General features: G+C 37.9%; 1 protein-coding gene across 1 annotated transcript in view; it reads left to right on the top strand.

Annotated features, from left to right (window-relative positions):
* Positions 1-27,493, top strand: part of SNTG2 (syntrophin gamma 2) — a 185,131-nt gene that overhangs the window by 36,475 nt on the left and 121,163 nt on the right. The window contains exons 5-8 of the mRNA XM_035889921.1: positions 293-349; positions 448-505; positions 19,122-19,165; positions 19,281-19,322. Coding sequence (XP_035745814.1) covers positions 293-349; positions 448-505; positions 19,122-19,165; positions 19,281-19,322 — 201 coding nt within the window. The remainder of the gene's footprint in view (positions 1-292; positions 350-447; positions 506-19,121; positions 19,166-19,280; positions 19,323-27,493) is intronic.

Below are 27,493 nucleotides of genomic sequence, written 5' to 3' on the forward strand. Positions count from 1 at the left end.
AAGCATGTAAAAATTTCTGTTTAGGAAGAATATCACTTCAGTGATAGAAAAACATACTGAAAGTGTGTATGTGCAATTCACACGCAAGTTCTGCTCTCCATGGTAAGAAATTAAAATAAGTGCCTATAAATCAGTGTTGAATGATACTTCAGAACTGAATTTGATAACTCATATTCTAGGGTACCTTTGAGAATTAGTTTTTTAAAAATAAAAAACAGTTTAGAAACATCTTCTATGCTTATTCAGATATTGTGTTTTCACCTAAATTTATTTTTTCTACAATTTTTTAAAGCACAGAACTGTTACACTTCGTAGACAACCAGTTGGTGGCTTGGGCTTAAGCATAAAGGTATGGATAACTTCTTGTTTCTTCTTTTAATTTTCAGCATGACTGGTTCACTTCAGTCAATTAATTGAGATCTCACAGTTAATACACATCTTTTACAGGGTGGTGCTGAGCACAAAGTGCCTGTCGTCATATCAAAAATATTTAAAGACCAAGCAGGTAACATATATTTATGTTATTTACTTATATAGTAATCTAGTATATGTGGGGTTTTTCTAAAAATTAAATGTTCTTTAAACTGAGAATTAAAACATATGTATCCTCATTCTTTCAGCCTCACACTATCTTTAAGCCTTTCTGTAAATGTCCAAATGGTCCATGTGCTTTTGTGTTGAATTTAAAATCTATGATGTTTTCAAGTCTTTAGGACCTGTACCTGAAATTTTATTGGTAAGTAATAGTTACAGAGACTTTTTACTGCAGTAAGACAATTATGTTGTAAACAAAATATTTAAAGTTACTTGCGAAAACAAAACTATGACATAGGAAATCTATTAATGTACTTAACTTTAATAACCCAGAGGATAAAAATATAAACTGGACATATTTTTTTTCCCTGCATAGTAATTCACTGCCCTGTGGTATGACTAACTCTGCCTAGTTGCAAACAGAGATTGCAGACTGCTTTTTTTCTCCTCTGCATTTTCTTCAGTGGGTCCTTATTTTGCTTGAAATGTAATACCCGAAATTGGTAACCCATTTCCAGCTGATATCTGGTGAATATTGAATGGATTGCCTATGCCAGTATCCTGTCAGAAAGACTGCTTCAAGTTTCCTGTGTACAGTACTTATATATATTTCAGTACGATAGTTCTTTTTATGATATTTCTGCAGTGAGGGAGAGAAGGGGGGTTTATGGCACTTTGGTTATTGTATATGAAACAATAATAGGCTTATTGAATACACAGCATAATAAACCATGCTAAGAAAATAAATACATAATAATAATAAAATTAATATAAGGATTCAGGTCTAGGGAGAGTAATTCAGGAAATTAATTGCCAACAAGGAAAGCTATCTCCTGCCCTCTTAGGTTGTAGTACTTTTAATCAAGGTTAGTAGTGAGTTTGTATATAAAATACTTATTTGCAGAGTTCTGTACATTGTAAGTAGTTTTTCATGAACTGCATTTATTTGTAGAGTAACAAGTGCAAACCCAATTTTATGAGGTCAGCTGTTTACCTCAAATGTGATCTCTCCTCAGAAGGTACTTGCTTTAAGATCTTGTAACTTTTCATCCAAGGAAGCTCCAAAGTGAGCAGTGGTTATAACCAGAGGCAATGCTGTATCACAGTAAGCCCATATGCAATGTCCCTGGCTGAATCAGTGAACGGCATGAGGACGCTGACACCCCTGGCTAGGTGTGAAGGAAGTAGTCTATATAATATCAGTTGCGCTACTGGTGTGAAGAAGAGAATCTCAGGCCTGCTTTCAGTGTGTGTTGGGGCTGGATCAGGTGAACTCCTGAGGTCCCTTCCAGCCTGAGTGATTCTGCGATTCATTTAGCACTGCAGATGCTAAAGATCAGAGATACGTGATTTGTGATATGTGCCTTTTGTTGTGGATTGCTTTCTGCACACCCATTCTGGTTACTGAATGTCTGTGCAACAGAAAACAGTGTGGAGTTTTTTGTTTATTTGCTTCTTCTGGAAAAAGGAATATTTCTAAAAAGCATCAAGAGACTTTAAGAAAAATTTTGGAAGTCCAGGACCTTCTTATACTGCAAAGCTCTTTTTTTTTTTTTTTGGATATGATCTCAAAAATCCCAAAGCATTGCTGTTATTCAGTATAGGAAAAAGATAATAACAAAGGCTTTTCATAGCATTACTTTGATAGTACCATATTTAATTGGTAGTGAAGTGATTGTAATGAAGTAATGAAGAGAATATGTCCAAATTTAACTCAAACATGACCTTGAGGGAATATTTCTGTGTTAAGATTCTAGAGCTTTAATGTTACAGGAAACAATCTGGTAATATTATTTAAGGGAAAACAACAATGGTGTTCTAAAAACACATCCATTAGTTCTTCCCATATATATATATATATATATATATATGAATACGCACATATGCATATGTATATATATACTTATGTATAAAGGATATCTGGGAAAATATACGTCAGATATAATGAGAAGAAATGTTAAGCATGAGGGAGTGTTGAGACTCATACAGATTTATCTCAAACCAAATTTTGGACTGAACACTTGTATGTTCATAATGTGAATAAATCACAAATGGACTTTCATTATACAAGGTACTAATAGCAGTGAAACTGATAAGCTAGCTTCAAAGGTGGCTTTGAGTTAAGCAGTTAGATTAGTCACTTCAGTTGTTCAGATAGGGTGAACATTTAAATTCTATTTTATTTCATTATTCAGCATAAGCACTTCTGTAGCAACAGTGGTAATAAATACTATTCCTACAGTTTTGACTGGCTCAGAGACCTCTTGGCTGTGATCACTGTGTTTATTAGTTTCTAATTAAGTTACCCTAGACCACTCATTGAATAAGACTTTCCTAAACAAGTTCACTGAAAGACACACAGAAACTCAATTCAGGAGCATAGATTTACATTTCTGAAAGACAAGATTAAGTGGTCATTCAGTGCTGGAGACTAGTGTCCAATGTATTAGAAATAACAGCAATGAGCGTTCTCAGTGTTTTCCTGAGTGCATGCCCTCCTCAACAGTGTTCAGCAAGAGCAAGTTTTGCTAATGCCAATGCCTCATCACCAAGCTCAGGCCTTTTACATTTTTCTATGGATTCTGTCTTTGATTCTAACAAGGATTATATTTTTTTCATACCACCAAAGCTTTTCCTTAAGTTAATTTCAGAGGGACAAAAGTCCTGTGCCAGACAGAATGAGAACAAGTAAATGCAAATGCATTGAGCAACCTGGTCTAGTGGAAGGTGTCCCTGCCCATGGCAGAGTGGTTGAAACTAGATGGTCTTTAGGGACCTTTCCAACCCAAACCATTCTATGATTCTATGATTTATAAATTGAAAAGTGGTATAATTAGCTAAAGAGTAATTTTAATCCCATAGGTAATTATTTTACTTCCAAAGCAAGAATTTTTTTCTCCTACCCATATATTAAATCATCCAGTTAACTCAGCATATTAGCAACATTACTCATAATCTCCCAGATAATGAAAAGATACTATTCATTTTGAAGGTTCTCAGTAAAATTTTCTAAGACTGATTCATGCTTTCTCTAGGTTTTTTTTGTTTGGTTTTTTTTTTTTTTTTTTATGTAATTTAATACAGTATTGCTTTTCCTGTATTTTCCTTTTGAAACTGGCTTAAGATAGTGTAAATCATTGTACAATAGTTGGTGATTTTCTAACAGCTTCTAGGCATGCATTATTTTTATATATGTGTTAGTATTAACAATTTATTTATGGTACAGACCATGATAGGTTAACAGTCAGATGTAGAGTTCTATTCTCAGAGATGTGTAACTGAATATTCTGAACTTTGAAAGGAATCAGATCCTTCAGGCTCACTTGTTGTACAGTGAATCTGTAAGATGTTTTGTCAGTTCCATTAAATATATTTTAAAGAATCCTTACACAGAATATATGGGAAAGTGTACAAGCTTTCATGTGTTTACATCTTTCTTTCTGTTATTTCCATTTTTAATTACTAAAGAGTCTTTATGAACTTGTGGAATCTAGAGGGTGGAGACTGTAAAAACAAATGGACTTTGAAGTCTAGCCTCATCATATGTACAAGTGACTTAGTGCATATATTGTTGGAAATTTCAATTGTATAAACATCAAGCAATCAAATTTCTGGTTTGTGTTGCAGAATTATCAAGTTAGCAATCACATTTTTTTACCTTGATGCAATTTTCCATTTTCATGAGACCTGCTGTAATAATCTGGCTACTGCTGTGAGGTCTGCTCATATCTCATATAACATGTGGAATCACACAAGCAGCAATGGTGAAACAGAACAGCGGGTGCAGCTCACTGAGGTGTGATGAAAATAGTTAAATAAAATTAAATAAAACCTGGTAGAATAGGGATAGTTTGCATTTTGCCAGTTTGAAAACAGGTCCTCTCTTGAGAGCCAAAATTGGTTAAAACCTTGATTTGAAAGCATTTTCTCACCTTGTGTGATAAAAGGTGACTTATAACTCACATTCTGCTGTATTGAAAAATCTTCTGTTTGATGTGTTTAGTCCATTTCTGACTGGGGATGCTGTATACCCTGGGAAGATTGGAAAGAACTCAGGACATTCTGCCACTGAAACATTCTTGGCTTAAAACCATGTGCTCTGCAAACACAGACTGTGTCCAAATATCACATCCTGGCTGCCTGCATTCAGGTCCATCTGTCTGGAGGACATGGTGTCAGTTTGATGAGGGCTTTTAACAGTTTTGCTTACACTTACATGCCAAGCAAAGATGGTTTAGTCTGGAAGCATATGTGATACTTCCCCCATAGGTATTTTTTTATGTGTTGACTCTGGTCATCCACAAGGGTGGTACAACTAGGGTAACTGAGCCTAGGCTGAACAAGTTGGTGAGCATGATGTGAGATTACAGTTAAGCTGCACAGCATGGTTGTATTCGTAGCTGATGTTCTTCATCCCTGTAGTTGTACTCACCTTTGCTTCATCAGCCTTGGAGATTAATTCCACTGAGTCAGCAAAGTCAAGATTAAGGATGACTTAAGCTCAAATGGAGGTATTAGCATTCATAAGAAAGTCAGAATGTATCAAAAATTTGTGTTATGCCTTATGCTAATAAAGGTGAAGACTGAACACAAGGCCATCTTTGTACATAAGAAAGGCCTCATTTGAACGTAAGACACTTGAAGCTGGATGGTATTTAATGTTTGTACACTGTTTCCCAATATCACAAATTTCTTCATTTTTTTTAGGATTATTCATATTTTCTATCATTAATTTTTAATTATCTTTGTCAGTATTATTTTTATTTATTACTGGAAAGCTAATGATATCTGAAGATAGCATCTACTCACTGTTCTCTCTCTTGGACCTATGCCTCCAGTTCTAAATTTATTTTCAGAAGGCAGAGAAGAGCATTCTATGCATTTTGGATTTCCTTTTTATTGTTGCCTCCTTGAGACTAGGCAGGCCACAAAAGGCAGTACCTCTTACTAGAAAGGACATATAATGAACTGTTAAAGATCAGTCAACAAGTAAAAGGAAGGTACTTTGATCCCCGATTCAGGAAAGTATTTTTATTCAACCTAATAGTTAAGAACATACTTAAGGTCCAATGATACAAATAGCAGCTGTATATTTAGTGAGAAGCATATAGGTAGATGAATTCTTGAGTAGAGGTTCCAGAACAAGTTATACTGCTGTGATTTGATTTGTGGTTTAAATGCCTGTGGTGCCCTCCAAGCTGCTCTATCACTCTGCTCCTCAGCTGAACAGGGGAGAGCAAATATAGCGAAAGGCTTGTGGGTCAAGATAAGGACAGGGAGAGATCATTTGCCAGTTACCATCGTGGGCAAAACAGGCTCAACTTGGTGAAATCAGTTTAATTTCTTACCAGTCAAATCATAGGAGACAATAAAAAAAACCAAAACTGAATCCTAAAACATCTTTCCCTCACCCCACCTTCTTCCTGGGCTCAACTTCACTCCCAATTTTCTCTTCCTTCTCCCCCCAGGCAGCACAGGGGGACACAGAAACGGCGTTGGGGTCGGTTCATCACACGCTGTCTCTGCCGCTCCTTCCTCCTCAGGGGGAGGACTCCTCACACTCTGCCCCTGCTCCAGCATGGGCTTCTCTCTCCACGGGACCACAGGTCCTGCCAGGAGCCTGCTCCAGTGTGGGCTTCCCAAGGGGTCACAGCCTCTTTCAGGCATCCCCCTGATCTAGTGTGGGGTCCTTCTGGACTGCAGGTGGGGATCTGCTCCACCGTGGACCTCCATGGGCTACAGGGGGACAGCCTGCCTCACCATGGTCTTCACCACAGGCTGCAGGGGAATCTCTGCTCCGGCACCTGAAGCACCTCCTGCCCCTCCTTCTGCACTGACCTTGGTGCCTGCAGGGCTGTTTTCTCTCACATCCTCTTGCTTCTCTCTTTCTGTCTACTGTTCCCACAGCAGGTTGTTTTTGTTTTTTTTTTTTCCTTCTTAAATATGTTATCCCAGAGGCGCTACCACCATCGCTGATGGGCTTGGCCTTGGCCAGCAGTGGGGTCTGTCTTGGAGATGGCTGGCATTGGCTCTGTCAGACACTGGGAAGCTTCTGGCATCTTTTCAGAGGCCACCCCTGTAGTCCCACCCCACTACCAAAACCTTGCCATGCACGCCCAATGCAGTGCCAAAGCAAGAGATTTAAATTATTGACCTAAATCTAAAGAATTCTTTGGGTAGAAGGATGCAAAGTGTTACTTTTTAGGTATTTATTTAACTAAACAGGCATATACTTAAAATCAGATCTAGTAAATGTTTTTAGAATGGTAATGTTTTCGTTGTTACAAATAAATGCATATTTTTATGCATTAAAAGTATTCATAACTAATTCCTAGACAGCAGAAAATTGAGGATTAAGTATTTGTAAGTTTCACTTTGAAATTTTGTTTTGCTTTAGAATTTGTCTTTATTTTTTTAATAGGATTTAAGTGCATGAGTCCAGAACTCATTTTTACAGAGAAAACCAAAACATTTCCATTTTAGGTCAATTTGCAATTTGTTTTCATTCCTCTGGTTTGGCTAAAAAATAGGAACAGTGAATTACCTGTCCAGCTCTAGATTTAGGCAGTTGCTTATGTACTTTCCCAGAATGAGGCTTTATATATGTACACATATATATGTATGTGTGTTTGTCTAAAAATTTGTGCATTAGGTTCCTGATACTGAATAATGCTTTTTCGTTAAGTGCATAATGAAAATGTATTCAAAGAGTATATTTATGATCAGATTCTTCTTCATGCATGTGAAGAAGATCAACTTGCAATAAAAAATACTTAGTTTTGCTTAACATATATGTAAAAATATAATTTTTTTTCTGGAAATTGTATTTCAGTTCTATAGGGGTTTATGATGAATATTCTCTTTGGAAGGTACATTTTGCAGTTTATGAAACAAATAGTTAGATATAAAATCTGAAAAACATTATTTGTAATTTCAGTGGACCTATAATATCATGGTTATCATTCTTGTACTCTGAACTAAATAGGGAAAGTTATGAAAAATACATTATATTGTTTTAGTTGTCATCTGTTCCAAGTAGCAGTTGACTGAATAAACTGTGGCCCTAGGATGCCACTGACGTGCAGCTTCTGTTCTTTCTTACATTCACCTACCTCTGATTGGCAATACAGTTCTCTTATGAACTGCAGGAATCTAATGATATAGCATTTAAAGTTACTATTTGAATTTGTTACCACTACAGTGCAGGTTGAAGAAAAAGGTTAATGATAATCTATATCGTATGTTTTCATTCAGATAATATGTTCAGGAGTGAACTGCCTGAAGTCCCTCTGAGGATGAATGGTGTTTTGGGATTTGGATTTGGAGCTTGCTTGTACCACAGAGCTTTGGTACAGAAACTGGAGAAGCCAGCAGCTAGACAGAAAACATCTTTTAACTGTAACAAAGATTCCCATTGCTATAAAAGATACTAATTAAAATCAGAGTAAAACTCATTCAGAGTATTTCTGGGCTGAAGCAGTCAAGAATCATACAGAATATTTGATGGAAAGAGCAAATGTAATGCCCTTCTGCTTGGAGATAATGTCACATGGCATAATATGAGAAATTTAATAACATCCTTTGGCAATTTCAGAAAAGTTCTATTTTTGGTCTTTTCACTGTTCTTATCTTCCTCTTACTGATTTCTGAACTAAAGATGTTTTAGGCTATTTTAGGAACTGCATCTCTTCTTTTCTTGTAACTCATTTAAAGCATGTATTTCTGCTACTTTCGGCACCGCCTCCCCCCCACCTTAGTCTCCCAGTTTGTTTTCCAGTTATCACCTCTACAGAATTTAAAACTTTTTAGCATACTAGAATAGAATTTAGTGGAAACTTAGTTACATATTTTGGAAGGAAAGGTTGAAGGTGTCAGATTATAATTTATTTCCATATATAATGTTACCTATTCATAACTTGTCTAACTTAATATTATGTTAGTCAGCTTAGAAAGCCTTTTACATGTGATATTAATCATGTCTATTAGAGCTAACCTTATACCTTAGACTATTGTAATTGTGTGATCGGATTCATCTTCCTTTACATTGTGCTGCATTCCTTTGTAAATTTATTCACCTAGTGATTAATTAATTTTAAAGGAACAAGACTTTTGTTACCTGAGAAATATTGTAATAAATCTTATTATATTATTGAATTTTGATTGATTACGTATAGAGTACCTAGAGCTTCTAACACTACTAACCCTATTCCTAGAAATACCACATTTTTTCAATTTTAAATAGCTTTTCACTGACTCTTAATGGAGTGTTATCTATGCTTGGCTAGTAGAACCTTTTTTTAAACAAAATATAACTTATTCATAGTTATAACTATTGCTTTTGCTTCTTAATTATTGCTACTTACTTCTGAATTCTGTCCATGTAAGATGCATGAGTATTTTTACTTTTGTTTTCAAACTCAAGGGATTTATTAGCTGTGATTAGGCAAGTATCCCAAGTAATAAATGACAGTAATAATGTAGCACTTTCAAATTTTCTGAAGATACATTTAAAAAAAAAATCTGCTTTGCTTTTCTTATAATCATATCTTAGTTGTTGTGACTTTTCTTAAAAAGGCAAAATGTTAAAGTACTTACATTATTAATATTCCAATTTTGTCTCCTTACTTGGAGAATTTAAATTTTTCTATTAAAGGCAAAATCAAATAATGAAGAACTGATTTACTAAATGCATGTAAATCTGGAAAAATTTTTCTCTAGTAAGAACTTGTCATGGTAATCATTCCTGTGGGTTGTCCCTGCTGCAACATCTACAAGCTAATCTGAGCTACATTAGGCCTCTTTCCTTAAAGGACTAGCCTGTTGTGTCGAGGTTTTCTTCAGTGAGTTCATACTGTAATGTTACTTGTTTGGAAACGCCTACAAGAATCACATTGCCATTTGGTTTGGCTTAAGGAATTTGCATTGAGACATGCAAATACCTGGACTTCTGCAGGAAACTCAGACCATATGAATTTTTCTCTTTTTGTTTCCTAAAGCAAGTCTAAAGTCTATTTAATCACAGGCAGTAGTAACAAAATGGCATTTTGAAAGTGGCCTCAGAAGACAGTCATAATATTATCCACCTTCTAGAAGTCATGGCAGGGAATAAAAGGTTTTGATGTCTAAGGTTAAGGTTCCTTAATGCGCATTGGTATGCTTTTGGGATTGCTAATTGCCCTTCTACATCTTCCTCATTTTACTTTTTGGCATATATAAAATATAAAGCAATGTTTGTTTGTAATAAAGGTAAGTTTACCCCATTAACAGTTTGCAATGAAAAATATTAGAAATTTGTTGTTACAGTAGTTTTCCTTTCAAGTTGGATTCAATGCTAGCTATTGACAGAAAAGCGGTTTTATCGGTAGAAGATTCTAGTGAGCAATATATTCTGAAAACTTATTTTTTGCTGAGGTCATCTAAAAGGAGAAGGTGAAGGAGCAAAGCCAGTGTCAAAAACCTGTCCTCAAAATAGATTCAGCTCTGAAACATTTTTCCTGTTCAATATTTCCTGATTTCTTTACAATTAAAACATTTCATTTGGAAAAAAGCTAAGAGTTTTAACAATTCATGTTTCGCATTTTCAGTGTGCTCGATTACTAACTGTAAAATCTCCAGTTTAAGCTAATTCTGTGTAAAGAAAATCTCATAAGGTGGTCATAATTCCAGAAATAATTATATACTTGCTTATTCGAGAATAGAGTGGAGAATGAGTGAGAGAACTGCCTGTAAAGGAAAATTTAGTAGAGAGAGAAAATTAGTAGAGAGAGAGAGATAGGAGATAGTAAAGATAAGCAGACACAGATAGATAAAGTGGAAGAGAAGAAAAAAGACAACAATAATGCAACAGAAAATCATGTTTCATTACAGCACAATACTAGATGACACTAAAACCAGGAAGTGTATATATATGGTTAGAAATGTCTATCACTTCAGGGTATTTTTCAGTGAAACCTGACTTGGTTACCTTTTTCCAGGTGGAATTCTGTTATCCATGTGTAATTTTGGGGGATGATTCTTCTTAATTTCCCCAGCAAGTTTTAATTAAAACTTCTAAGAAAATCTATCTGCTGCCAGTCTGTGATTCTTTGCTCTTCATGATGCTTGTTCTTTTCTGTGAATACAGGTCCTGTATCACTGTGGCACCTGCAGCAATTAGAAAATCAAAGCCCAGTTTCCTCTCTAGTCAAAAGATCTAGAAACTGAGATGAGTTGCATAAAGTATGAAGGATAATTCTCATGAGAAGAGGCAACATCTGAGAATTAAACTAAATCCTGTTTTCATTCAGGATATCTTTATTTACAACAAATACTTCCTTAATAGGTTAACGTTATTTCAAATTAGTGGCATTTTGAACAAATATGCTAAAATATATAAGGATATTAAACATATTCCTGTACAGGTTGGGGGCTGACCTGCTGGAAAGCAGCTCTGCTGAGAGGGACCTGGGAGTCCTGGTGGATGACAAGCTCACCATGAGCCAGCAGTGTGCCCTTGTTGCCAAGAAGGCCGATGGTATCCTGGGGTGCATTAAGAGGACTGTGGCCAGCAGGTCAAGGGAGGTAATTGTCCCCCTCTACTCTGCCCTAGTGTGGAGCCCCTGGAGTACTGTGTCCAGTCCTGGGCTCCCCAGTTCAAGAAAGACGAGGAACTCCTAGAGAGAGTCCAGAGGAGAGCAACTAGGATGATAAAGGTGCTGGAGCATCTCCCCTATGAGGAAAGGCTGAGAGAGCTGGGCTTATTCAGCCTGAAGAAGAGAAGACTGAGAGGGGACCTCATCAACCCATACGAATATCTTAAGGATGGAAGTCAAGAGGATGGAGCCAGACTCTTTGCAGTGGTGTCCAGCGACAGGACAAGGGACAACGGGTACAAACTGAAACATAAGAAGTTTCAGTTGAATATGAGGAAAAACTTCTTTACTTTGAGGGTGACAGAGCACTGGAACAGGCTGCCCAGGGAGGTTGTGGAGTCTCCTTCTCTGGAGATATTCAAAGCCTGCCTGGATGAAGTCCTGTGTAGAATGTTCTAGGAGAGCCTGCTTTAGCAGGGGGGTTGGACTAGATGATCTCCTGAGGTCCCTTCCAACCCTTGCGATTCTGTGATTCTGTGATTCACCTTTGCAAGTCACAGAATTGTTGAGGTTGGGAGATACCTCTGGATGTCATCTGGCCCAACCTGTCTGCTCAAGCAGGGCCACACAGAGCCAGTTGCCCAGGACCACGTTCAGACGCCTTTTGAATATCACCAAGGATGGAGGCTCCACAACCTCTCTGTGCCACTGCTTGGTCACCCTCGCAGTAAAAAAGTGTTTTCTTGTGTTCAGATGGAATTTCATGTATTTTAGTTAGTGCCCATTGCTTCTTGTGCTGTTAGTGGGCACCAGTGAGAAGAGTCTTGGTTCCCTTTTCTTCATCCCCTCCTGTCAGGTCTTTATACACATTGAGAAGATCCTCCTGACCCTTCCCTCCTCCAGGCTGAACAGTCTTAGCTCTCTCAGCCTCTCCTCACAAGAAAGGTGCTCCAAGTTGTCCACCAGGACCCCCAGATCCTTCTCTATATCCTTTTGATAATAACAGCAGTACTTGTGTATACACAAAATACAAAGGAGCCTACAGTACACTTTGTAAATGTCTTTTCCAGGAACATGTGCTGTTATTATGAGTTAAGTGCTTTTCTCTTTCTCAAAGCAAAAGCCGTTTCTGTTCCAGTAAATAGTATCAATTTATTTAACAGTAGTTTCTAAGACATTATGAAAAACACAATAGTGGTATTTTCAGTGAAATAAAGCCAGAAATTAATGTCACAAGGTATCATGGAATTTGAATAAACTATTGAGACAAGCATTTCTATCACTGTAAAAAGTGATAAATCTTCTCAAATTCCTCATAACTTATTCCAGTTGCATCTCAAATAGCGTAATGTCTTCTGGAAGTATACTTTTGCTTACACTCATGGTAAGGCATTAGTTTAACAGTGAATTCATGTCTTGAGCAAAACTTACTGACTCAGAAAGCATCACTTTTTGCAGCAGCAGTTATTTTATGGGTTTCTTATCCAAGTATTCAGTCAACCTAATCCTGCCTAGTTTTTTGGAATCTAATGCAGCTACATGTCATGATATGGTAAAAGATTAATACCCAGATTTGTTTTATAGCAGTGTAAGATCAGAACTTACAGTGTTTAGATACAGCTTTTCCCTCTTTTTCTTAGCACTATTATGTCAGGCAATGCCTCTTGATTTTACAGATTCATATGTTTATCCTCTAGTTGCCTCTCTACATTTAACTTCTATCTGTGTATCTTCTTAGTACTGCAGTAATCTTGCAGCAGTAAATAAATAAATAAGAGCTATAAAACTATTTTGAATTGCATGCCAGTGGGGAAGAGAATGGAAGCAGAAAGTAAAATTAGGCAATTTCTAATTAAAATACAAAGTCCAGATTTTTGCTCTCAGCTTTACTGTCACCACCGAGCAGTGAGAAATCATGTTTAATTAATTGTGTTCATTTCTTTAAAGGATTCAGTTTCTTTAGTATGCTCCCCTGATTGTCCCATCCTAATAACTGCACATTTTTTATACAGAACAAAATAATAATTTTCACTTTTGAAGACGAGTGCCAATTTCTTGCTATAAATTGTGGTTTCCCAAATTTTCCCATGTTTGTGCTTCTAAGAGCAGGGGCAAAAGTAGTTGTCTTTTGATTAATGTACCCATTCAGTCTCTATCCCCACCTCTTGCACACATCAGCTTTCCAGCTGGGATCATTTCCCATGACCTTACCAACCATTCCAGTGTTACAAGAAAAACACAGCCTTACGTTGTCTACAGGACCCTACCTGGTGCAGTGGATAGAACAGAAGAAGACTGGGTTTGTTAGTACTTCTTTTATGGAACAAAATCAGAAGAAATTTACAGTTGCTAGCATGCACATTGTCCTAGACAATTCTTGGTATCAGTTGCATGCATGTGTTGTCACATGCCAAACTGTAAGAAAAACTATGTCCAGAGTGATCAGTTCTTGGTCAGATGCGATGATTGGATGAAAGGTAGAGTCTTTCCTGGAGATGCTTGTGGTGCCTGTGCACTGTTGTAGTTCATGTTGTTCTTCATATAGTCCAAGCTGAAGAGAAAATGGTTCTGACTTCCTAGGCCAAACCAATTTTATCTTGTGTTAACTTTGCAGATACAACACTGTGTTCTATGTACCTGTGCAAAGTGCCAGCTAAAATACTGTTCTACAGGATAGCCTCAGCTTTTCAACAGTTCCATAACCTATTCCTGGAGTAGTATTTTTGTTCACTGATCTGTGACTCAGCAGGAGGTTCATTTTTCCATTAAGGCATTCATGATCAGGGTACTAAGGAGGATCAATGGCAATTTCTGTAGCACTGCTGAATAGCCTACTTTTTAATTTGCATAAGACCTGTTATTTTCTCTCTGAACCTGTGCTCCCAGCTACATCCAGTCTTCGCCTACTTCTGTGTCCAGTACCTGTATCACCTCTCTCATCCCGTGCATCTGTCACATTGAACTGATTCTTACAGTGTGTTGAGCTTCAGTGCTTCGGACTTGTGTACGCTTAGATCTAGAAGTGACTTCTTGATGGGTAGATAGAGTACTTTTAGGAACATGAAATGACCCCTTTTCTGCTTGCTCCATAAGCACTGAGAAGAAGTGGAGAGGGAAGTCCCAGTTCCCCATCTGCTACTTAATTCACCGTGGGGAGCCTGGCACATCAGAATAATGGCATGGGTATTTGATGAAATGCATCGTATTGTTGAGTGACTTACAGCTTTTCTTTACATGATAAACTGGACATATAAAGAGGAAGAAAACTAAACAATGGAAAACTCCTGGTCAAAAATAGAATTTTTTTTTTTATTTTATTTTAAACAAAGAAATGAAATTTAACCAAGTTCTGTAAACAGTATGTTCAGTTTTATAAACTTTCCTAACAAGGTAGTTTTCAATGTCTGAGTTAATATAGTTGTGTTTTAAAACATAAATTAAAAATGTCAAACTGCCTGTCTTAAAAAAAAAAAAAAAAGCAAATTGTAACAGCAGGTGTATCTTTACAGTCGTGGCTGTAGTTATATCCAATTCATGGGAGAGGAGGGAAAAATACACCTGGATAACTTTAAGAAGTCTCTTGCATGCTATATACCAATTTCTCCAGTCTTTATTTCATCTAGTTTCTTAACTATTCCTTTAGATTTTCTTTATGTAGTGAAATACACATGGATATAAAGTTAAGCTTTTGAATTGAGAGGTCCATGAAGTCAATGCAGCTCATTGTGTGCTTTAAGCAGCGTGGTTTTGTGCATCACTAAGAATGTCAGAGGACATAGTACTTGGTACTTGTGTGATTCAGGAATTCAAGAAAAATTGAATGTAAATATGTATTGTGATCAATCTTGGAAAAGATAAGGACATCAGATTATTTACAGACTCAAATCTGCATAGACCTTTGCATCAGTTAACATGTGGTAAGTCAGAATTTCCTTGGAGTCTGTTCAGTAAATTTACCATTTCACAATCTTGCATATTTTGGAAAATTTAATACAGCTCTTCTTCAGCCCTAATGGATAGGAAAAGGAAACAAGGCAAAGCTAGAAAGAATTACTGTTTATTTTCCTTTCTCCCTGAGTGCAAAATAATTTTTCATAGTGCATGTCCCTGTCAGAATTATTTTTTTTAATAACTGGAATGATGGGTCATTTGCTTTTGGCAAAATTTTTCAAGTCTAATATTCTCAAAAATAAGATTTTTTTGTTTGTTTGTTTTATGGATACTTTCCTATCATTTCTTCAACAGAAGCCCCTTTGGGTTTCCCTGATGCTTTCCTCCTACTTCAGTATCACTTGTGAGTTTAATCAATCTACAGCATTTAATCAATATTAAACCTTTTTAAAGATAATTAAGATGTAGAGTAAAGGTAATGTAGCACTAGTTGTTGTAGCACACACTTCATTTTCTTTTACAGGCTGGTACATTTCTGCTTATCACTACTTTGTGCTTATTTTGTTTTCAAAGTCTTTCTTTTGGTCATGTTCAAGTCACTGGTACTAAAATACTACTTCAAGTAAAACTTAAAGGGGCGTACTGGATTCTCTAATAAGGTTATATGCTCCTTGGTATCCCAAAGCTCTTTCTCAAGTGTTTTGTTTTTGGTACTGATTCATTTTACAGATAGTGACTGATAATTGCAGAGCAGCCTTTCATAGACACCTTTGTATATGAGGGTGTTACCAGTGGGAGAAAAAGTCCAACATAGCCTGGAACATTTTACTTAATGTTTTTGTCATGTAGAAAACACAGGACTTAATGAAAACATCAGTAGAGTTCTTGTCTTCAGATTTAAAATATGCCTTAGAGAAACAAGACTGCCTTTTTGTCTCTTTCCAAGGAGTTTTTCCAATTACTTCACTTCTAATATACTTATAAAGTATATTGTAACTTTTTCATCATAGTGACATGTCCTCTGCAATTTGATTTGTGGAAAACATTTTTGTTAAAAATCATAGTTTATTTTAAATTATAGACAATTGGCTAAAACCAAAGTGTTGATCACAGTCTTGCAAGCACAGTTTGCCAGAGTACCATGCAGCAGCCATGGAGGTGTCTATGTTATTGGGTTACTTTGCAGCATAATGGACTTCTGGAGCAAATACCCTGATTGTCCCCATTTTCTGTGCTTTGTTTCAGTTCATAGAGCTTTTGGTATCGACCACATAATGCTCCTTCTCTCATTTACTTATGTGGACAGCTTTGATTGTGTGTAGAGACTCTACAAGCAGGATATAATTGCTTTGTGCTCTTAAACTGTAAAATTTATTGGCTAACACACACAATAAGTAGCTGGTGGTATTGCAGTACTCATCACCCCCATGGAATGGCTAATGAGTCTTCGCTGACCTGGCAGTCAACAGTCAAGTGGGAAAGGTTCAGCCTCCATTGCTCCCTGGAAGGGATTTGTGCTGCTGAGTTACCATCCTGCAGCTACCTGGCTTTCTTCCTTGAGATTTTATACCTTTTCATGTCAGTGCTTTTCCTGTTCAAGCCTTGAGCTGTTAACTAGCCCTATCTCAAGAATTTTACTTGTCTGGAATTTTACCTTTCCTATTTTGCATGGATACTAGTCTATGTATTTTATTACAACTTTTGTTGGAACTAAGCAGTTTTCTTGGAAGATTTAGATGGGATTACACAGCTGCTGTTGTGTCATTATGCAGTGGGTCATGGAGATCTGAACATCCAGGAGGGTGGTGATACCTACCTGCCTGCAAATCTTCATGACGCGCTTTTCCATCAGGATCTCATCTTTCAAACAGATATTTTCTGGCTCAGTATGCTCTCCTTTCTTACCAGCCCTATATTTTCTGTTTCCACCTCTTACAGAAATTCTTTCCAAACTCATCTCTTGCCTCCCTATCCCTCTTTCTTCTGTTACGCTTCTTTTTGGATATTGCTGTTTCCAAGTGGTCGTCCCAATGGTGACAGCTGCTTTGGCCTCCCAGAGGAGCCAACAAGACAGGGCCTCAGGAACACAGTGCTGCCTGCTGCCCATGTGTGCCATCCTCACCACATCTGTGGCCTGCAGATCAACTGGCTGGTACTTGTTGAGGTATAAATAAATACATCTGATGTGCTGCAGTGAGTTGGAGTGTGAGTCCTACTGCGACCCTCCCACCCAAACAGAATAATATCCCAGGACTGGCTTTTTAGGGATGTCCTCCTGAAGCAGGTTGAGAACCCACTCTCCCTGTGTTACATTTTATTCAGTTCTTGTACAGGCTCTGTACTGATTCAAGTTGCAGGGACTATTGCATTACTTGTAAGCAAGCAGCAGGAGTGCATCACAGCGTAGCACTGGCGTGTCTTAGGATGGGCTGCTTAGGGGCCCCCAAAACAGCAAGTTTTGTGCACTAGCTTTCCTTGAGCAGCATCACATCCCTGGGAGCATTCAGACTGGGAGACCAGTCTAACTGATCTGAATTAAAATCCCTGAAACCCATACAGGGTGGGTGTAAGGAGCCTAAGCACCAACTGCTTTGATTCCTGATTGATCTCTGTTCTCCCTGATCACTTGCTAATACAGACATACTCAACATCTCTCCACGTAGTTCTGAGTCAATCACCTACAGTGGGCAAGGCATGAACCCTTTGACTTTATCCTTTTGTACCTTCCTGCAACTGGAATTTCAAACATACCCTATTCCTTCTCTCTCCAATTCAGGTATGCTCCCACTTTCTTAAAGCAGCCCAATGGCCCTAACATAAGCATTGAATTAAAAATTACTCACGTGTTTTTCACTATTAACATCTTGAACAGAAGTTTAGGATTGAGATGCCCAAGGTAATGTTCAGCACCTCCAGGAACGTATGTACCGAATATAGGCTACTTTGCATTGCTTCGTGATGTTTTTGAACTGCTTTAATTCAGCTGCATTTCTGTACGCAGATGTTTCCTTCCTATAACAGCTATTACAAATTGTGTGCATATTTTTAAATACAGAGCAGGATAAGAAGTGGGGTAAAGACCTTCAATACAACTTGTAGTATGGTATTTAAAATAAGTACTGAAGTCTTTCCTAAGTACTCATAAAAGTATGACTAATGAACTGTTATCTTTTATCTGCCAAAAGAGTGATGAAGTATGTTTGAAAGATAATATAAAAAAGCTATTTTGTACCAAAGGTACGTTTGTAGTGACAACAGCTACATTGCAGAAATGGTGAGAATACTCTATGCAGTTTTTTTTTTCTTTTTTACCTCTATTTCTATCTCTCGAAATACTGTCTTTGTTAACATTTATTGTGTTCTTCAGAGCCTCAAGCTGTGACCTTATAAGATCATATATAAGACTAATATGCCTTATTTAATCATATCAGTCTTTGCAGGATCAGAGCTTTACTTTCAATTAAGTAATACGTTCCAAGAGAACGTTCCATCCTCAAATTCCACTAAAAAATAAAAAAATTTAAACATTAGAGAATACATCTCAAAAATGTCATTGTTTTTATCTGTGCAGGATTGTTTGCAGTTTCATTACATTATTCCCATTAACTCTGTAAGGCAGGAAAAAGGCAAATTACAGACTGGAATAATGTATTTTGTTATTCTCAGGAGCAAAGCTAACTCAAACTTCATGTTAAAGAGTTGCATTAAATTCTAGGCACAACCTCTTTAATTATAGCATCCCTGTAAATTTGTTCAGGGGGAAAGGAATTGCTAAGTAGTGTCAGAAATTCCTATTTCCCTTTTGTGGAAGAATAATGAAAAGTGTGAATCACACTTTCCACATAATTTAATGAAATCCTTCATTAGTGAGAAATGACATTTGTATTCCATATTAAATAAGTTCTTTGTGCATGGAAAGTAATTCTCTTAATTTGTTTAAAATCGCTAGGAGTCTATTACCTTTGTAGGGTGAATACTGATTGCTATGCCATTGGTATTTTTACAACCAAATGACTTTCAAATGAAGGTTACAAACAGCATGCTAAACCAATTGCTTGAAGAGACTATAGCATTATTTTTCAGTACTAATTTCAATTAAAATGTATTCCTTCTGTAATCCCACAGCTGACCAAACAGGAATGTTATTTATAGGAGATGCAATAATACAGGTCAGTAAACATTTGCTTTTTCCACAGATATTTGTTTCATGCTTACCTTTATGTTTGTTTCATTAATTAACTTACACATTGCAAATCATTTTCTCCCTATCGTATCTGTTTTTAGGTTAATGGTATAAATGTAGAAAGTGCTACCCATGAAGAAGTGGTAAGTCATTCCACTTTACTTTTTTTAATAGTGTACAGAATATCCTGTGTTCTGTCTCTAGCCTTGCTTCATATGAGTTTACGCTTTTTTACCATAAAGACACAGTGCTATAGTCAGTTTTGTCATATATGTGATTATTAAAAGCTTCATTTTTGCTGTTAGCATTTGTTATACTTTCTGTACTCTTACTGTGGCTCTTCTTCATAGTCAGGTGTATGCACCTGTGGCACAAATGCGTTATTCCAAAGTTGAATGTCTCATTGTTTATTACAATTTTTACATCCCTTAGATAAAATAAGTACTTCAAAACACAAATAAGGCAAAAATATAGAATCCTGATAGGTTTACCTCTGCTCTGTTCAGCGGAGTGCAATTGCTCTTCCCAGAATAGGAACTGTATCAGTTTTATCGACGAACACATGATCTTTTCTTTTTATTTTTTTTTTTTCCCTGTACACTGGGCTGCTGGTTATGAAAATTCAATAGAATGTAAAGAAAAAATTAGAAACCCTTTACTATTTAAGAATGAATGGTGAAAATATGAAAAACGTACATTACTGGCTTTTATGATGCTACTGTAGGTACCAAAATGTCCTTTGGGTGATCACAATTAGTCTTTCAGGGGTTGCAAATAAATTGAATAGTCTTTTATATATTTAAATGTATATGTGTCTATAACATATATATATAAGTGTGCACACATATAGTCTTTATAGATTATGCCTTTGGTATAGTGCCTGATCCACTTGGATAGCAGGTGCTCCTGAAGGGTTCACCTGCCGTGTTAGTATGTTTAAATGGTAATAAAATTCCCACCTTCTTAGCATTGCATGAATGGGGATTGAATTAGATTGGTCTGATTTAACCTACTGTAAAAACAGTGCTTAAAAATTAGAATACGTGGAGTGAGTGTCATGGTCCTGTTCAGGTATTTAAAAACTTTGATTCCCATTGCCATTGGTGCAACTGAAAGGGACTCGGCTTTTGTAGGTCTTACCCCTGCATGCACTCAAAAATAGAAAATCTAATAAATGTATTGCTACCTATTTCTAACTGTGCACTTGTGTGAGAACATGGAGATTCCTGATGGCAAACATATAAAGGAACACAGTTATTTTATTTGGTGAAATGACATAACAATTTCAGTTGTGCCCTATTTATATTTATGTACCATATACATTATTGTTGTGGGCTGTGGTGCACTGCACAGTGCTCCTGTTTCATGTTAAGAATTCTCAGGTGTTACAGAAGTATAGGTAATAACAACAATAGCATACAATGTTATACTTAAACTGTTTCTAAATGCTGGGACAAGGATGGTAGGAATCAAGAAAGCAGTGGTGTTACATGTTTTTAAATTTCATTTTATTCTGTAAGTCATTTTAAGATGTTATTTATCAGATTTTGTGGAAGTTTCTTTATTAGGAAGCAAGAAATGTGCTTAAATATTGGCTCTTTTTTATGGTATCCATAGGCCTAAGGTGCTTTTCCTGTCTTCAAGCCTGAGTGCATGTATTGGACACATCCTAACTCCTAGCTGGTACTCCCAGAAGTTATAAGGCTATAGATAATAAATAACCTTAATAAAGAGAACTTATACCTAATAAGACCATACCCACATGCAAGAAAGAGCAGAATACAGAAAACATACAGACTTCAACTTCAGGCTGGGAGGAGATGAAGGCACACATCTCTGCATCTTGGTTTTCGTGGGAAAACCCATGTGTGTGGATTGATGTGACACACTGAAAAGGTCCCTTGCCCAGGATTGTGCAGCAGACTGTGGAAAGCAGTCGCAGTTTCTGCATTGCTTTTGAATCTGTTGATGTTCAGTTTAGAGGAGGCTTGAGACTCAAGGATGGAATTGTGGTGACTAATTCCAGCACAATATGCTGACTCTTGCTGTTGCGTTAATTTTCATGGTAACGTTCAAGAAACAGACCAAGGTCTTCCAGTGAGTTTTTTATTTGCTTCACAGAAAAACGATTAAAACGTTTTTTACATTGCTTTATAGAATTAAGATGGCAAGGACTTCTCCTGGAGAAAAAGTAAAACAGGGAACTACTTTCTTCTAAAGAATGCTGCTTCTGTAGCATTTTCAGTGCTTAGGTGCTTGCAGCCGAACCTCAAATAAAAAAATCATGTATCAATAGTTACTCTATATTTCCTATCAGAATTTAGACAAGAGGTAAACCAGAAGTTGCTGGCTGAATTTCTGGAATATTTTTACCATTGCATGTTCTCCAGTGGGCCTAAGATGAATATCTTAGACCAATGTTCTGGCAGCATTTCTTGCACTTTTCCCCTCCGCTTCATACCAGTTGGAGAATCACTTCCTAGACAACACTCAGACTCATGCATTGAAAAGCACAGAGGATGGGAGATGGCTGGGAACCTGTCAGCTTTGGAAGCCACTGAAGCAACTCACCAGCTCTTGAGCAGGTGGATCCAAATGGCTCCTAGCAATAACGTGTCTCATAGCATCTGTTCCCTGTGCTGCCTACTCTCACCTGAACCACTGATACCTTAGCCCCATCCTTGTCGTATACATCGCTTACAAATCTATACCATATAGCTTTGGTAGGCCACTGCTTCTGCTGCAGGAATGAATGCTGATTTGGTAATGGATGGCCTAAGGTTTAGCAGGTTTGAGGCTTTTTCTAAGGATTCTTACCTAGTCTTATAATTATGAAAATTTTATTGGACTTAATTTGAAAATGTAGTGGGCACTTGCCATTATCACTGGCGTAAAGAAAAGCAGTAGTCAATAATATGCTTATTTTTTCTCTTTTACTCTTCCAGTTATTTCATGTGGTTTTGAAATACAGTTTACCACAACTCTTGGTCTAACATGAAACAAAATTATTTGTTGAATAGTGGTTAGTTTTTAACTGGTTTATTTCATTTATCAGATTGACTGTATGCAGATAAAGCCAGTTCACATTCACTCCATGTGCAGTGCTTTTCCAGACTGCAGTGCAAGGCAGTATAGATAAAAATTGTTAGCCCCTGTTGCCTGTTTATTGGCAGTTATCAGTCGATTCACTGACAACTGTATCTCAAAATAGCATCTATAGCAACCATAAATGACATGGGCTTTGACAGTCTTATCAGCAAAGCAGAAATTACATGGGCAAAGGAACTAAACTTGCTTTTATTACTTGGAGGTGATCTCTCTAGGTCAAGATAAAGTGTAGCTGCATGATCTTGCAGTCCCTATCTTGGTGTTGATTAATACCATCAGACTGAATCTCTAGAATAATTACAGACAAACTCAGTAAAGCCCAGAGCCAGGTCTATTGTGTATTGGTGAACTGTCCTCCTGCTGCTTGTATTGTTATTGCACATACAAAACACTAAACTTCCTGGAAGTTATTCCCCACAAAACAGTAAGTTACATGCCTTAATGACTGTTTCTCAGTACCAAGAAGCACTCTAGAACTGTCAATGAAACACAGCTATGCTGCAGTGGTGAGGAATGACAGAGAAATGCATAATGCTGCTCTTTGCCCTGGACATAGGAGTTCAATAGAAGCATTAAACAAAACTTCTGGAACAACTGTAGGCCACATGGCTGAAGGAAGCTCCAGAAGGAAGAGAGATCTCATTGGGCCAGGAGATAGATGTGCAAAGAGACTGTCTACTACCACAACCCGCTATCATAGTTAGAGATAAATGGATCAGGTGGTAGAGGAAGGGGCTGATTCTCTGAGATTTGAGATGGGGTAGGTTATTGCCAAAGTTCCTGAGAGAACGGAAGATGTTTTATTCTTTTATCAAAATTACATCATTGCATTTTTATGAAATAGTGGTTGAGATTTCTCATCAAAAATTAAAATCTCCTTATTTAAATATGGTGGGTTTGCAACTGAAAAGAAATGCTTCAAAAAGAAGTGTTCGTTTACTGTCCCTAAGCTTTCAGCTTGTAGGAAACAGTTGTTTGTCAGTAGCTGCTATTTGTAGGCGGAACATGTCAATGACCATGTGCTCGTCTGCTCCCTGTGAGGAACTTAATATTTCTCATCTCATCTTTGTTGGATTACTGAGGCCCAGCATGTGTGTACTTGCACACAAACATGGCACGTAAACTTCTAAAGTGGAATTTATATTGGATTTAGGAATAAGTCTGAGCAATGAATTTAATTTTTTTTAAAAAAAGGAAGCCTTCAGCTTACATTCTTGAGGGTCCATGGATCCCTACGTCTTTTTTTTTGATGAAAGTGGATGTGTTTGAACTTCTGGTGTGGCACATATCCAGAACTGCAGTACCGTTTGCTTGAAAAAAGGGCTTCTTTAATATGTAAGGTTTTTAGGGTATGCAGAATAGGAAATCCTACCCCTAAGTTCTATTTTGGGTTCAGAGACCACGTAAACCATTAGCTTTGATTTTTACATACAGTGCAGTAGGTTTAGGCACTTAGAAACACCATTGAAGAAGGTAGTGTTACAATGTATTAAGCTATTTATATAGCAGCTTAGTGATTAAGGGTACTTGTCCAGAAAGCGGGGGGTTACGCGTGAAGGACTCATCTAACTTCCATCCATCTTCTACCTCTGTAAAGAGTGCCCGATTTTCTAAGCACATCAGTCAGGTGAAGTGAGAGACACTCGAGTAATTCTGTTCAGAAGACACTCGGCAATGAGGCTTGGGTAGTCTCAGTTCACACGGGGTTGTATTTTATACTTAACATTGTTAACATCCTACAAAGTATTTAGTCCACGGAAGCCTGTCAAAGGTTATTGAGTAACTCTTTTGGCTTGCTTTATTTTCATCTGGCACCATGATCTCTTACATATTCAGTCATATACTTCAAAATGGGACTTCTGAAATGTCGTCCTTCAGTATAGTTTGAACACTCTTCTTGCTGCTTGCATTCTCGGTGGTAAAGACCTCTTTTGTAAATACCTAACTCGAGATTATGAATTGTATTGTGTGATCCAAGGGACCGAGTACTGTGTCTGGCTGAAATGGAGTTAATTTTTTTCATAGCAGCCAGTATGGTGCTGTATTTTGGTTTGTGACTAAAACAGTGTTAATAACACACCAGTATTTTTGTTATTGCAGAGCAGTGCCTGCACGCCATCAAGGCGTTCTCTTTTTCCCACTCCTCCCCCTCTCAATGAGTAGGCTGGGAGTGGGCAAGAAGTTGGAAGGAGACACAGCCAGGACAGCTGACCTGAACTGACCAAAGGGATTTTCCATGCCGTAACATTATGCTCAACAGTAAAAATTGCCAGGAGGGTTTTCTGGGGGAAGTAGCCTTTGCTCGGAGACAAGCTGGGTGCTGGTCTACTTGTAGGAGGTGGTGAGTGATTGCCTTTGCAGCACTTGGGGTTTTTTTTACCTTTGTCTTTGCTTCACTTATTAAACTGTCTTTATCTCAAAGGTTTTGTTGTTACCATTCTTCCTGTTCTCTCCCCTGTCCTGGAGTGAGTGGGTGGGCAGTGTGTGTCCTTAACTGCTGGCTGGGGTCAGCCCACCGGAGACTACTAAAAGGGATGCTGGTGGCAAAGGTGGAGACACTGAATTACTTCACTAGTGCCAGACATAGTGATAAGCTGTTAAAGGGAAGAAGCAAGTACGTGCTTCTTGGGTGCTTTGGTATGGGGGTGGGGGTTTTTTCCTGTTTGTTTTTCTTTTGGTGTTTTGATTATTTTTTTTTTAATTGTAGTGCTAACAAATATTTTCAAAAATTTTCTTTTTTTTTTTTTAATTTTGTTTTGTTTCACAGTGGCATGTCTGGATTCCTTAGTGTTTAGACTTTTTCCCCTTTTGTTCTTAATTTCTACCATTTTAGAATATCTGCTGGTTCACCCTGTTAGCATGTGAGGAGGTGGACTGAATAGGCAAAAACTCAGATAACCTGCATTTTGCTAAATGGAAGATTACATGTAGTTGTTTATTAGTTTGGCTCACAGGTGTTAAAGACTTAAGACCCACTGGGGTAAACACATGGGAGAGAAGGCTACAAGATCTGGGAATTGTAGAAAAGGAGGCCAATTTGTTGTGCCTGCTACCTACCATCTTCACAACTGGCACTCTGGAGATGCTTCAGTAGATTGCTGATCCTGATTGTATCAAATACGTAGTTTTGTTTCTTGACCCTTGAGCTTCCAGCAAGGTTAAGAGGTGATTACTTCTCTGCAAGCCAAACAACTAGCTGGTCTGTCAGCAATAATTTCACAACAATCTGGCTTTCCTGTTTTTCACTTCTAATTACTAGAATTTGCTTTTCTCTACAATTCTTCAGGCTGCTACTATCACACCTTAGTTCTGGCTAAGGGTATGGAGAGAAACATAAATAACTCGAAATCAGGGCTGAGGAAAATCGTGCTTTTACAGTAGGTAATACAATAGACCGTGGAAAATTGAAAATAATTTATTTTCCTTGAAAACTAAGTTTATTTTTAGAAATAGTGTATTGGTGTGGAGAGACTGTGAATACAGAAAATGTTAATTCAGAGATTAATACAGTTTCTGTATTGCTCATCTGAGAGGAAAATTAATTTTATTTCCCTTGTGGCTAATCAGGTTATCACCCTGTAAGACACAAAAGGAACAGTCAGTTCTCCTGAGGGGAGAGAGGGGGAAGCATAGGGGAAGAGTAATTTGGATTAAATTCACACTGGAGGGATACCACTTGGTATCCACTTGGCAGGGACTTCAGTTTTCAAGATATTCACAATAAACTGTGAAAGGAAATGAAACACGAGGTGATGGTTTGCTGATTCAACAGAATTTTTCAGGTTGGTAAGGATAATAGAATCATAGAAACAGAGAGTGGTTAGAGTTGGAAGGGACCTTAGAGATCATCTAGTTCTAACCCCCCTGCCATGGGCAGGGACACCTTCCACTAGACCAGGTTGCTCACACCTCATCCAACCTGGCCTTGAACACTTACAGGGAGGGGCCATCCATAACTTCTCTGGGCAACCTGTTCCAATGTCTCACCAATCTCACAGTAAAGAATTTCTTCCTAATATCTAATCTAAATCTATCATCTTTCAGTTTAAAACCCTTACGTCTCCTCCTATCACTACATTCCCTGATAGAGTCCCTCCCCATTTCTCCTGTAGGCCTCCTTTAAGTACTGGATGGCCGCTGTAAGGTCTCCCTGGAGCCTTCTTTTCTCCAGGCTGAACAACCCCAACTTTCTCAGCCTGTCCTTACAGGGAAGGTGCCCCAGCCCTCTGATCATCTTTGTGGCCCTCCTCTGAACCCACTAAAGCAGGTGAAGGATAAGGGGGAGCTTTGAAGACTGACAGTAGGACTCAGTGATTCAGTGCCAATACAGTAGAAGGTGATCTCCTGTACAGATGGCAGGATATACAGGTTGTCTGGATCATCTTTCTTCTACATATCACCACCTGTGAACAGCCCTCATATCCACAGTGTTCTCTACAACAGCATTTGAGGGAAACCTGGGGAAATCCCTGCTAAAGGGTAAATACTTCCTTATCTGGCATTTTGTGGTGCGGGCTGGAATTTTGTTCACTGACCCAGAACAGTACTTAGAAACCTTTCTTTTTATTTGAGTAGTCTCACAGAAAGGAATCACTAAATAAGCAATCATAGAATTATAGAATAGTTTGGGTTGGAAGGGATCGTTAAAAGCCATCTAATCCAACCCCCCTGCAATGAGCAGGGACATCTTCAAGTAGATCAAGTTTCTCAGATCCCCATCCAACCTGACCTTGAAAGTTTCCAGGGATGGAGCATCTACCACCTCTCTGGGCAGCCTGGTCCAGTGTTTCACCACGCTCATTGTAAAAAATTTCTTCCTTATATCTAGTCTAAATCAGGCCCAGTCAGCATGGGTTCATAAAAGGCAGGCCTTGCCTAACCAACCTGATTTCCTTCTACGACCAGGTGACCTGCCTGGCAGATGAGGGAAAGGCTGTGGACGTTGTATACCTGGACTTCAGCAAGGCCTTCGACACAGTCTCCCATAGCATTCTCCTGGAGAAGCTGGCAGTTCATGACCTAGATGGATGTACTCTTCGCTGGGTTAAAAACTGGCTGGATGGCCAAGCCCAGAGAGTCGTGGTGAATGGAGCTAAATCCAGTTGGCGGCCGGTCACAAGTGGTGTCCCCCAGGGCTCAGTTCTAGGGCCAGTCTTGTTTAATATCTTTATCAATGACCTGGATGAGGGGATTGAGTGTGCCCTCA

Source organism: Egretta garzetta, unplaced genomic scaffold (genome assembly GCF_000687185.1).
Source record: "Egretta garzetta isolate BGI_Z169 unplaced genomic scaffold, ASM68718v1 scaffold62, whole genome shotgun sequence".
Taxonomy (NCBI): domain Eukaryota; kingdom Metazoa; phylum Chordata; class Aves; order Pelecaniformes; family Ardeidae; genus Egretta; species Egretta garzetta.